We start from the raw sequence: 13,736 nt of genomic DNA, 5'->3' as shown, positions 1-13,736 counted from the left end.
GCATATCTCTGGTATTTAACCATATAGGGCCTTGAAAATTAATATACAAAAATGAAAGTTTGTTGTGAAGCAGTATCTAAAAAGATCTTGGGATATCTTTAATACTTCTGGAGTTATAGGAAAAACAACACAAAAAAAGTTCCTTTCTCCATTTTTGGACTCGCACTATTGGCATATAATGCAACAAGAGATGCTGAATTCAACTGATTTTAGTAATAGATCTACCAATCTCTGTGTAAAAATAAAATAATGATGCTGACACCTTTCTAAGGTTATTTTTTTGCCCTTTAGTTTTGCTTCAAAATCACAGGTGAAAATTTTCATTTTGACCTCAATGTACTAAATAATGGACTACTCAGTCAATTTTAAATCATGACCATTAATATTTTGGCTTTCATCGTCATTTATTTATCTTTTTACAGATAAAGTATGAACAAAATCAAAAATGTAAGCCGGGGAAGTTTCTGAAATGTGGTTTATTTGACATGAAATAACCTTTTTCCTTTTTACTTCATTGTTGAAAATCCAATAATATGTTGTCAGACTTTTGGACCGGACTGCACATCCTCGTAGCTCATCAGAACATAGTTTTATCTGCATTGATTCAGTACTGAACTAAAACTGTGTTGACTGTATTTACATTGACCAGTTTTCGCACATCCTAAAGACTTTTACTGTTGTTACGCAACATTCAGACAAGAATGCAAATATTTCCAGTGTTGATGCACTGACAGATGCGCTGCTCTCGCATGTTAGTGAGGATGCTGGTGAAGGGGATTATGGGCAGCAGCTCTTTTACATGCATTACTGTCCTCTTTGTTGTGCATCTTTCTCAGTATGCATTAAAAGACTTCCTTTCGTCACAGACTCGTGCCACATCTTCAGGAGGTTTGGCTTCTGTATGTTTGGCTGTGCGTGTGCACGCATGCCATCTCTCTTGTTCTTGTTTCCTGTAACTCGTTCAGATGCCCACGCACGTGCCCAGCTGTGTCTTTGTTCTATAGATGTGTACGCTGGACTCATGCTGTGTGTGCGTTACCATGAGCTGATGCGACCAGACAAGACATCCAGAGAAATACTCACTATTTACTAGTTCATGCAGAAAATAAATGATAACATGATTTATTGTGAATTAAATATAGATGATATGATAATGAGGAGGTGGGGTCTTGGATATGGTGTGTGGTCCAAACTGGAACACCTGATTGGCCGACAGTTTTAATCTTCAGTGGTTTATGTAACAGTAGCTGGTCATGTGACAGCAGTGACATCACAGCTTCACCTCCTCTGTTGACAGTGTGTTTGTGTGATGAGCTTTGAAAGAGAGTAACCCCTCATACACACACCTTTTCATGTGGCGTCCTGTAACGGGGTGTTGTGTGTGTGTGTGTGTGTGTGTGTGTGTGTGTGTGTGTGTGAGAGGAGTCACGGTGGACATCAGGGAGTGTTTTTCGGGTGGCTGGTGGTTTCCTCATTTGCATGGAGCATTTGATTGACGCCTCGATGAGAGAGACGGGGCTGCTGGAACCAAAAGGCCCTAAAAAGATGATGAATTTTAGACTGCTGTACTGGGAACTGCAGCATCACAGGTAAAACACAGTCCGGCACTGAACGACTCGTTGTTGTTGGGGTGTGCGTGTGTGTGCGTGTGTGTGCGTGTGTGTGTGTGTGTGCGTGTGTGCGTGTGTGTGTGTGTGTGTGCGTGCACATGTGCGTTTCTGGGCTAATGGGAAACTGGGTCAAAATGAAACAGACTTCACTGATTATCAAGAGTCTTTCTGATCCTCAAACTTGTCTTATACTTTCAGATGCATCTCTAGGAACATTTTGTACTCATGATCTGTGTTCATGGCATAAATTATTAACTTATTAGTGGATTCTGATATTAAAAAGTGGAGTGATTGTTTTTAAGTATCCAGAATATTCAAAAAGTCTTGTATTTGTCACCTGCTTGTAATGAATGTCAGCTTCAGCTAAACTGTGCGTCTGAAAAATTTGTGTGTACTAACATGATAGAAAAAATATAAAGCTAAAGAATTATAATATTAAAATGGGTATGTTTTTTCAGATAAATTTACTCCATTTAACTAGAGATGTGCAAAACTGCCAATTTTCATAATTGACGAGTCCGTGGGTTGCAGAAAAGTATAATTTTGCGTTTTAGAGGGATATACGGACGCAAAGTGCAGCACTTCAACATGATGACTTATGGATATTCAACAAATAACTAACTAACATTTAATTGCACAAAACTATCAAAGTAAGAAGACAGGTTCCAATACAGAGCGGCATAAAACTGCTTATGCGCATCCTTACACCGTGTCCAAACCAGACGTGCCGCGACACGGAATAAGCTATCTTTTGTTAATCAGAGTTTTTGTCCTAACCAGCCGTGACACGTGACAGCGACAGGGCTTTCTATTTTTGAAATGGTTTCTATTTCTGTGGCATCGCAGCAGGCAGCACACTCAACAAATGGGTCTAAAATTATTCTTATTACAGTATATTAAAGCCGGCATCTCACTAGCCGGTTCAGAACAACTTGATTTTGGCAGAGGGTGTCACACACCTACCGAATATTGTGCTTGAGGTCTCGTTCTCTTCAGCTGGTGTCACACACACACACACACACACACACACACACCCCCCGGTTCAGATTCAGAATGGCAGTGGGGAGACATCCCGGCTCACTCCAACTTTCTCTCCACTTCCGTGTCACATGGAGATCGGCGAAATAACAACAGGAGTACTGCGTGAACATAAACAATCGTAACAGACTACATTAAGTAACTTTGCCCAGTGTATGTGTGGTTGTGTATTTATCCCCTTGGGGTTTTCCGTAGAAAGCGAATGCCCATATGGAGCTTAAGTGAGAAAATGAGTTGCGTTCAGTGAGCAAACTGTTTTGTCTGTGATTGCTCTGTTTTCTTTTCTTTTTTTTTTATTTTCTCCCCAGTTTGGAACACCCAATTCCCAATGCGCTCTAAGTCCTCGTGGTGGTGTTGTGACTCGCCTCAATCCGGGTGAAGGAGGACGAATCTCAGTTGCCTCCGCGTCTGAGACCGTCAATCCGCGCATCTTATCACGTGGCTTGTTGAGCGCGTTACTGCGGAGACGTAGTGCGTGTGGAGGCTTCACACTATTCTCCGCGGCATCCACACACAACTCACCACACGCCCCACCGAGAGCGAGAACCACATTATAGTGATCACGAGGAGGTTACCCCATATGACTCTACCCTCCCTAGCAACCGGGCCAATTTGGTTGCTTAGGAGACCTGGCTGGAGTCACTCAGCACACCCTGGATTCAAACTCACGACTCCAGGGGTGATAGTCAGCGTCAACACTCGCTGAGATACCCAGGCCCCCAGTTGCTCTGTTTTCTAAATTTTTATGTTAATTATCGTAATTTTAGAGTACGAATATCGCTGTGTCGTGTCTGGTGTAGACAGACAGATAGCTTGTCGCTGGCATCTTATCACATCTGGTTAGGACGAGGTGTTAAAGGTAACCGGAGTGTTTCAGGAAAAGCGCAGAACTGCAAGGTAATATTGCGGAGTACACATCTAGTTCATGACATAAAGCAGTTTAAACCTTTTTACTGCAATTATTTATTTAAGCAGTTTCAGACAGATTCAGCAAAAGACTTTAATCTCCACAACACCTCACAAATACGGGTATATTACTCACAGCAGAGGATTTAACGTCCCGACAGTGAAATCTATTGTTGATGTGGTGCTTTCCTGTAACAACAGTGCATAAAAAGACTAAACATAAAATATTATAGTGACAAAACTTCTTGCAGTTTTACTGTGCTGTTATTCACGTTAATATCACACATAAACACTCTCTAAGAAGTTGCGTCTCTCAATTAATTTGAGAATTGCATCTCCCATTGAAACCATCATCACTAAAGATATTAATGTTAGTTGTCAACCCCACTAATCGACTAGTCAGTTTGTTAGATTAAACAAAATCATTTCATATTATTCAAGGCTCAGCAGTAAGGTTTTTTTTCCTGCTGGTCCGGTCAGGCTACTAGTTGAGATTTTTACTTGATCTGCCACCATTTTCACTGGACCGACCGCAAAAAAAAAACATACTTTTTAATTTTTAGCTATTTATAATGGCATTTATACTGTATGTGCCAAAAATAATATTTAAATGTTTCAGTAAATGTTTTTTGTTTCATTAATCATTAAATTTTCTTTACTTTAAAAAAATAAATAAAACTAGTTTTTAAATTTGCAGCGATAGCTGGAAATTTTACAGTTGTGATGTAACTCCATGACAGCTATAAATTCATAAACGTAATTTTGCTCAAACAATGGCATACGATGCAAAATATAACTGATTGGTTTGTACCCAGACTTATTTTTTTAACAGAGTACTCAGAAATCAAACAGAAACATAGATGAGGCTACAGTCACACTGTGTCCTAACCTGACGGCAAACGACACATGATAAAAGGTATATTTTCTATGTTAATCAGAGTTTTTGTCCTAATCGGCAGTGACGAGTGACGGTACATTCTGTCCATCACTTATTTTCTATTTTTTGGCATCGTGCCAAAACTGAACTGACATCGGTCCAAAAATTCTCAAACAATAAGGCTGGGCATAGAAATGCATCAATTCTTGGACTACAAACTCTTCAGACATGTTTAGTAAGTTCTGTTCTCTGTTTTGTGCAGCTGTGTTGTGTTCTGTTGTCACTATCACTGTGGAGGACCTGTTTTTAGATAAACAAAACGAGTTTTCGCTTGAACGCCCCAATGTCATGAGGGGTCTGCGTGAACTGTTGCTCTCGTGTCCTATCATGAACGCACACAGGAGATAATGGTCAGTGAACATTTTCACTAAATAGTACATTAGATTTCAGTTTGTTTCTCACCAAATCTTATCGTATGCTTTCATAACAATCATGAGTCTCATGAATAATTTATTAGACTTCTGAATTATACTTTTGTATTCTTTTGAAGCTTGAAGAGGTGTTCACCATAAACTGCCATTGTATGACATCACTGAGCACAACATTTATTCACAATTTCTCCCTTTGTGTTCAGAAAAAGAAAGAAAGAAAGTCATATAGGGTTATAACAAAACAGGGATGAGTAAACAATGACTGAATTTTCATTTTTGGGTGAACTATCCCTTTAATAATCTTCAGTATTATAATTAAGCTGAAAAAATCTCTTTCCGCTGATATATATATATAGCCAAAGTATTGAAGACCGTGAATTTGTAAAATACTGAACACATTTGCTTGATATTTGTGTACATGCCTGTTCTGCTAGTAAAAAGTGTTTTTTGGTCTTGAATGAAACTGAACAGTGAGACATGATCACTACACGTGCTCGAGAACTGATGCTGTGCTTCATCTATTGACCGACAGATGGCGCCGTTCTGCTCATTCTCACTGCTTACATAAACACACAACGCCTGTTTATTACACCTTCATTATTATCTCAGGGTTTAATTATTCTGTGGTGTTTTATCATTATTTGTACATGTCTTGTGGCCTCTTGTAGTTTGTATAGCCAAACCGACATCATTAGAGTTATTGCACATGTGAAATCATTATAGATTGTTATATTTTTTTTTTTGTTTGTTTTTTTTTGTAGATAATGTAAAGTTGCAATATTTTAGATACAACATCGATTCTGTTAGCAGACAGTTCGGTAAACGGCCTCTCGTGTCGGTTTTGTTCGGCCCACATGTTATGATCACACATAAGCAGCAGCAGGTGGGGGCGGGGCGCGGCACGGATTATTCAAATCTCCCACTATCTCAGCCAATGGCGTGCCGGCGTGCGCTGAGCCCTCTTTTATTATGCAAATCTCTCCGCGGCTGCAGCTCTCTGTACTGTAGTCTCATTCAGAGCGTCTTTGTGTCGAGCAGGTGTGATCGGCACATCACTGGCCAGATAACTCTGGATTGAGAATGTGACTCGATTTGTACATTTCTGTTTGTGCACACTGATTTCAGCTGTATTCGGTCTGTTTTATGGGCGGAATAGAATGAATTCTCCGTGTCACTCGGTGGCGATGGATGTCGGTGTTTGTCAACTGAGGAATTTTTCCATCTCGTTTCTGTCGTCGGTTTTGGGCGCTGAGAGTTCTTCACCCGTTACGATCGACAAAAGGTGAATATTCAGGAAATCAAGCAGGTTATTATGAAAGATCATATCGTGATCTGGACTAGTCGATGTTGCTCAATGTGATTAATCACGGATGAATGAATGAATGAATTGTGTTTCTTCTCTTCACAGTTCATCAGGAGCCAGTGTGGTCGCCATAGACAACAAAATCGAGCAAGCCATGGTGAGTTTGTGCAATAAAATCATCTTTATTATAATCAACATTATGAACTTTGTGCTCACTGATCGTGAACATCATTTTACATAAGCATACGTGATGATGATGATGATGATGATGATGTGACATGTGTACATTGTGTTTCATGACATGTTTTGAATCAAATGAAAGATTCAACAGTGAGATATTGTTGTAGCTCATCATGGCCTATTTAATAACACTGGTCTGGGGCCTGGGGAGCTCAGTGAGTATTGATCCTGACTGTCACCCCTGGACTCCTAAGCAACCAAATTGGCCCGGTTGCTAGGGAGGGTAGAGTCACATGGGGTAACCTCCTCGTGGTCGTGATTAGTGGTTCTCGCTCTCAATGGGGCGTGTGGTAAGTTGTGTGTGGATCGTGGAGAGTAGCATGAGCCTCCACATGCTGTGAGTCTCCGCGGTGTCATGCACAACGAGTCACGTGATAAGATGCACGGATTGACGGTCTCAGAAGCGGAGGCAACTGAGACTTGTCCTCCACCACCCGGATTGAGGTGAGTAACCGTGCCACCACGAGGACCTACTAAGTAGTGGGAATTGGGCATTCCAAATTGGGAGATGCCAGGGGTGGCATTTGCGTATGGCAGAGGATGGCAGTTGTATCCTAGCATGCAGACAAAGCCGGGAAAATATATGCCTCATTAAGATGCAGTTTACTCGTCACTTCGGTCTGCGTCGGCCTCGTTTCCCCAAAGCATTCTAAACCCAATTATATCATAGAAACGACCATACGATGGGCTGTTCCCAAAAGAATCGTAATTTAAGTACTTGAAAATAGTCATAGATCTAGTGTTGTGGAGTAAGGACATATCTGACTTATGCAGACACCTGCTGGACAATCGCAGATTTACACCTCATACAATTTAATGCAGTTAATGTCTTACACTTTATTCAGACATATACAATGTGACCATGATAGTTTAAATTGTAATTTTATTTATATATAAATAGAACATAATTATAAAGGTCTACTTGTATCAATTAAGCTACATAGGCTTATTTTTTTTTTTATCTGGTATATAATAATATATAGTTTAAAATTATGGCATAAAATAGATGAAAGGAAAAAAGAATGTTTGATCAAATCAATAGCATAAATCAATAAATTACTGACACATATTTGTGTGCAGGACCAAAGTGGCCACATGATTGAATTACAAATTAAATTCAGAGGGAATTGAGATGTTTTATATCGTGCACTTGCAACACGGTAAACATATCTGTGTAAACAAAACACTGAAAACGTACTTCTGATGAACAAAGCATTGATTGTGTAAAAATAATAGATGGTACTGAACTGATCGTACAGTGATAATAACAAAATATGTTTAGTTAATTTTGGGAAATGCATGTTTAAAGGGAAAACATTCGTAACTTCACATGTAGAGAACCCTTTTAAGAGCTAATATCGATCGTTTTAACGGGTTGCACCATTCTTCGCCTCACTCTGCTGGCAACTTCTCGGGAAGGTTTTTTTTGCCATACCCTAGGCGCTGATGGATGCCCGTTATAAATGAGCGTCTCCACCCTTTGGGAGAAGAACATACTGTTCCTTTATGTGCACATAAACCAGAGATCATATGCGCTGCACACTGTGTGTGTTTACAGTGGGTGATGTATGTGGAGTTTAGATGGGCATTGTATTGTGTGTAATGTGTTGTATTGCTTATCTGTATTTTGTTTAGAAACACGAGTGGCTTATAATATACGTTGTAATTGTATATAATTTGCAGCTTATCTTCTGCCTGTAAAAGCAGCAGTCAAAATGGGGACTTTATCTGTTGTTGTTTTGTTATGAGGATAACATTCAGTCTTATACGGTCATAGATCCTCTGAATAAACACGTCTAAAACTAGAACACGCTCAGAAAAAGAAAAGGGATTTTTTTTGTATCTGTAGTTAAAAATGATAACTCAAATTTTAACTAAATTTGGAGGACGAAACCTGCAAAATAATAAATAAACAAATACATATATAAATAAGTAAATAAATCATTATTTATGCATAAATATATAAATAATTAAATGTGCGAGGACATATACAAATAATTAAGTAAATAAATGCATCCATTAATGCAAATAATATGAAATAAAATGTAAAGGAATTGTAAAATTGAAAGTTGATTTTTAATTCTATATTTCTTTAATCATTTATTTCTGTATGTACTGTTTATTTTTCCTTCGTGCAATATGCTAATGAGCGGATGTCAATCAAACATCAGAAGGCGGACCTTATGACACCATTGGCTGATCGTTGTAAAAGTGCTTCGCTTGACAGTGACTATAAGTACATTACCAAATTTTCTCAATCAGTCAATTTTAGCAAATGATCTCGCTTTGATTCTCCAAACTACTGCTATTGACCTTCTCTTCACCATGTGAAACTACAAACTCCAAAAATGGATAGTTTGACTGTTGACATCCTCTCATTAGCATATTGTGCGAAGGAAAACTAAATATGGAACAGCACACAGAAATTAATTAATGATTCAGAAATACAGAAATGTGGAATTAAAAATCAACTTTCATAAAATAAATAATATATTTTTAATACTATACATGCATAATATTCAAAATATCATCTTTATCATATCTATTTTCAGTAAACATCATAACTAATTTAGCAGTCCCCTCTTTCAGTATTTCATCTGTTAATGTTCTGTGCATTTCGTCAACTTTAAACTAGAGAGCACTGAACTTTTAAAGGAATAGTTGACCCCAAAAGAAAATTCAATCTTCATGTTTTTGCAAACCCATAAGGTGATGTTAGGCAAACTGTTAGTCTCAGTCACCATTCACTTTGATCATATGGAAAAAAGACAAATGAAAGTGAATGGTGACTGAGACTAACATTCGGCCTAACATCTCCTTTTGCGTTCCACAGAAGAGAGAAACTCCCATGGGCTTGGAACAACATATGGTAGAGTAATCATGAGGGAAGTTGTATTTTTGGGTGAACTATCCTTTGTAATCACAAGCGACTGGAAAAGTCAGTGGTCAAAAGAAGAGGTATGGGTTTTGTTTCGAACAGTGTTCAGTCATGTTCTGTCATGTTCTCATAGGACCTGGTGAAGAGTCACCTGATGTATGCGGTGCGTGAGGAGGTGGAGGTGTTGAAGGAGCAGATAAAGGAGCTGATTGAGAGGAACTCTCAGCTGGAACAGGAGAACACGCTACTGAAGAACCTGGCCAGCCCTGAACAGCTCGCTCAGTTCCAGCAGGAGGTCCAGACGGCCTCACCGACCTCTGGAGGTCAGACCGGACCCTTCACACAGAGCCAGGGTCCCGGCCCGACCGCTTAACTACCTCTCCATGAGCGACTCGCTCCGGACGACGAGACACAACCTGACGAAGACTAAACGATACTGTGAAGAGTCTCTGACACAGTAAACATGCTTTACCAGAGCTTTACCTGCCTCAGACAATCACTACTGACCAGGGTGGGACACATGGTGGGACACATGTGACTTCCTGTGCAATCTGGGCTTGACCAATCACACCGCGCATACCGAACAGGACCCTCATTTCAAGTGTTGTCACGATCAGCAGGAATCGGTGATGTGAAATCATGCTGCTGTTGCCACATTCTCCTGTTTGTTTGTTTGTTTTTATATATATATATCTCATATGAAGTTTCAGTATGCTTTGATATTTTTGTTACTGGTTTTATTTCTTTTGTTTTTGTTGTTTGTTTTCTCCTCTAGCTGTATGACATTAAAAATAATGAGCACTTTGTAGTGGACACTTATCAATAAGACAACAATATGGGGAGCAACTCATCTGGAACGAGAGAATCTGAATTGAAACCAGTTTCTGTGTCCCTTTATGATGTGGGAAGGGGTTAATAGTTATGGCACAGTGTTAAACCCTTGATAGTGTACTTGTATAAACTCATGAGGTGGGATATAAAGTGAATGGACTGTGGAACAGTTACTTTTATGTCATGAAGTTTCAGAGTGGAATCACACTAAAGGGTCTATATATTCATACGGTCTATTTTTCTTTGTGTACAAATACATGTTTCGCTGAAGAGCTGAGCGCGTGTTTGTTATCTGGACAAACAGATGTCCAGTGAACAGATGAATGAATCAAACACTCAGAATCATCAGAGTTCTGCTCATATCAAGTTCTTGGAACGGGACTTTTCATCATCAGCTTTGCCTTACAGTCCATCACTCACGACATCACTGCTCAATGTGTCGGTCATTATGACCCCAATAAGTGTCAGTTCTGACCGTACCATTTTGTGCATGTTTCCTTCAATGTGATGTCATACAGTTGCACTAAACAGTTGCACATTGACTTTAATAAAACGAAACAGAAATGAAAACTCATGTCCTGTAGTGTTATTTGAGTCATGTTGTAGTCACGACTGTAAACAAACCCAAAGATTATCAGGCCACTTCTATTCAAATTAATGAGGGGAACTGGAACAGCCGACGGATGTAGAAAGCAAGCCCGCCTTACAGTAGGGCTGCACAATTTGGTCAAAAAGTCATATTGTAATTATTTTGAAAAATACTGCAATTGCAATTTGACCTGTGATTATGATAGACAAAATATATGGTAATATTTTTCACATGTTCAACTGCCAAAAGGCTGCCGGTTTTTCACACATGCGTCCTCTTAAAAACAACCAAACAGACCTTTTTTTCAATTCACCCACAAACAAACATTTAAACAGTGAAACAAAGAAAAACACTGTCTTCATATTCAAATTGTATTAGTACAATGACATCTTGGCAGTGCTGGGGCTTGAACCCTTAACCTTCTGGGCAGTAACCACTGAGTCACCACTGACCCTTTAGCGTTACCATTTACACTGAGCAAGGCCCTTGATCCTATCTGCTCCAGGGGCGCTATATCATGGCTGACCCCGCACTCTGACCCCAGCTTAGCTGGGATATGCGGAACAAAAGACTGTATAACATGAATGCTCAATTAGATTTCATTATTTTGCAAAGACAACAGATGTTGCTGGCCTTGTCAGTCTGGAACACATGTGAGCAGAAATCCCTCCATGAACATGGCTTCCATCAGAATTGTGCAGCTGCTGTGAGCAGCAGTAAACTAGGGGCGGGGCTAGAAGGGTGGCACAGGGTGGAAGCTGCCACCCTAAAAATGAGCTATGCCACCCCAAGTCGGACCCTGCTCACATACTAAAGACGGTGAGTAATGGCTTAACCCGTCCGTGTCACGCATGGTCCATAACATTCCAGCACCCAAACATCTCCATTAATGTCAAACTGAAGTGGAACTGATGACCCATTGGTGTAATTAACCTTAAGGTGAAAGTTTTGGATAGTTTCATTTTGTTATTTGTATTCATTATTTTATTATATTTAATTTAACAATCCATTATATTATAGTATCCAGAAATGTAATATAGATTTATTATATGTACGTACCTTCCTTTTCATTTTGTTGGATGTTGGTAATATTAGATCCGCTTTCACTTGTTACAGCTGGGAGTGTCATAAGGGCGACACACTCTCTCCTGAAGTAAACAACTGACTGGAGAATAGAGGAAGAGCTCATGTTTCACTCTACAGGTGCTACTGTTAATGCTGTTTGCTCAGTAATCATTTAATAAAGATGTTTGAATTATACCCCATCTCCATTCACTCATATATACATGCAAACACACACACACACTCACACTCACTCACTCACACACAAACACACACTCACTCACACACAAACACACTCACACTCACACACACTCACACTCACTCACACACGCACTCACACACACTCACTCAGTCACACACACACACTCACTCTCACACACACTCACTCACACTCAATCACACACACACTCACACACACACACTCACTCACTCACACTCACTCACTCACTCACACACACACACACAAACACACTCACTCACACACACTCACTCACACACACTCACTCACACACACACTCACTCACACACCCACACTCACACACATACTCACTCACACACACACACACACTCACACATGCATTCTGTCATATAATCTGGCTACAACATACAAGTAACACAAATGTAGTTTTAACCAGTTATAACAAGGACATTTCACATGCAAGTCTCCAAAATAAATACAGTGTGCAGAACTTTGAAAAAACTGATAGCTGTGAATAATGTATAGTTACTAGACATAAACAATCACTGCAATGAATACAAACATACAATACACAATAAGAATAAAAAATGACATGTTAAATCAGATGTCTATCATGTGTGCTTTAATAATCGATACATGTTCACACTGTGTCAGTGTGTCAGTGTGTGAACTCATGACAAACACGCTTCAAACACTCTGAATATCAAAGTGAGATCGTCTGATGTTTTGATTCTTTATTCTTCATTCACACAGTTCATCTGAACAGAGATGACTCCCCAGTTAATAACTAACACAAGAGGATGTTTTATGGAGGATAATTGTGTCAAATGTAGCAAAGCAGGAGTGTAATAGTTCAAATGTAAACAGCATGTAAAACTGCACACAAAATAAATAAAAAAAAAATAATTCATTTGGTGTATTAGGTAAAAATTACTTTTCCTGGATAAAAGTTGAGAGGTAAACTGGTGCCATGATGTTTTTAATATTTGACAGTCGCACACTTGTTAACCACCGCACCACCACACCCCATTCAGAGATCAGTGACATGGTTAGTTTAGGTTAGGCAAATAGAAATAGTGTATATAGTGTGATTAATAACTCATGATAGGTCTGGAACAAACCTCAGACAGGTGTGAGAGAGACAGATGCAAATCACACAGACAGAACTGTCTAATAATTCATTTATACGATCACTTCTGATACTGTCACGACAGATGATGAGCTGGAACTGATTCCCGCCTTCTAAACTGAATTCAACTGTACTGTGGTAACTATAGTAACTCTATAAAAGTATTTGTCCATGCCCTAATAGTATTAAAATGTAACAAAACAAAAACATTGTTAATAAAGTTAAAGCTGAAGTGTGTAATTTCTGCACTACTAGCATCACCAAACTGAACTGTAAAAATAAACATTGTTTTCAAACAGCTTTCTGAATACGCCCCTCATCTTTCATTGATCAAACAGATAGTCCCGCCCACAACTCACGTCATTGGTCGAGTCAATGTTATTGTCTCTCTTGAGACGGGTCACTCAAAACAAACAGAGACACAGTGTTTACAGTTTTCAAGGAAATCAACATACAAATGGCTTACTTCTAGATGACTCTGATATTACGCTTTTAAGAAAGTAATTTAACTCTGAAAAAGTTACTTACCTCAACCTTAAAAAATGTTTTAAATTGGGGGTCTGGGTATCTCAGCGAGTATTGACACTGACTACCACACCTGGAGTCGTGAGTTTGAATCCAGGATGTGCTGAGTGACTCCAGC

At 39.3% G+C, this 13,736-nt stretch overlaps 1 protein-coding gene across 3 annotated transcripts in view; it reads left to right on the top strand.

The window, feature by feature from the left end:
• Positions 1 to 11,946, top strand: part of zgc:65895 (uncharacterized protein LOC393546 homolog) — a 31,744-nt gene extending 19,798 nt beyond the window's left edge. The window contains exons 1-3 of one of the 3 annotated variants that reach the window (XM_051706089.1): positions 1,314 to 1,589; positions 6,271 to 6,322; positions 9,417 to 11,938. In XM_051706089.1, coding sequence (XP_051562049.1) covers positions 1,480 to 1,589; positions 6,271 to 6,322; positions 9,417 to 9,656 — 402 coding nt within the window. In that variant the 5' untranslated portion in view covers positions 1,314 to 1,479 and the 3' untranslated portion in view covers positions 9,657 to 11,938. Of the gene's footprint in view, positions 1 to 1,313; positions 1,590 to 5,841; positions 6,145 to 6,270; positions 6,323 to 9,416 lie in introns of those variants that run through there. The other 2 variants (XM_051706088.1, XM_051706087.1) reach the window with 2 other exon arrangements.
• Positions 11,947 to 13,736: the final 1,790 nt, after the last annotated feature.

The sequence above is a fragment of the Myxocyprinus asiaticus genome, chromosome 9, assembly GCF_019703515.2.
Source record: "Myxocyprinus asiaticus isolate MX2 ecotype Aquarium Trade chromosome 9, UBuf_Myxa_2, whole genome shotgun sequence".
NCBI lineage: Eukaryota > Metazoa > Chordata > Actinopteri > Cypriniformes > Catostomidae > Myxocyprinus > Myxocyprinus asiaticus.
The sequence above is the reverse complement of the archived record's forward strand: the minus strand, read 5'-3'. Positions and strand labels throughout refer to the sequence as shown.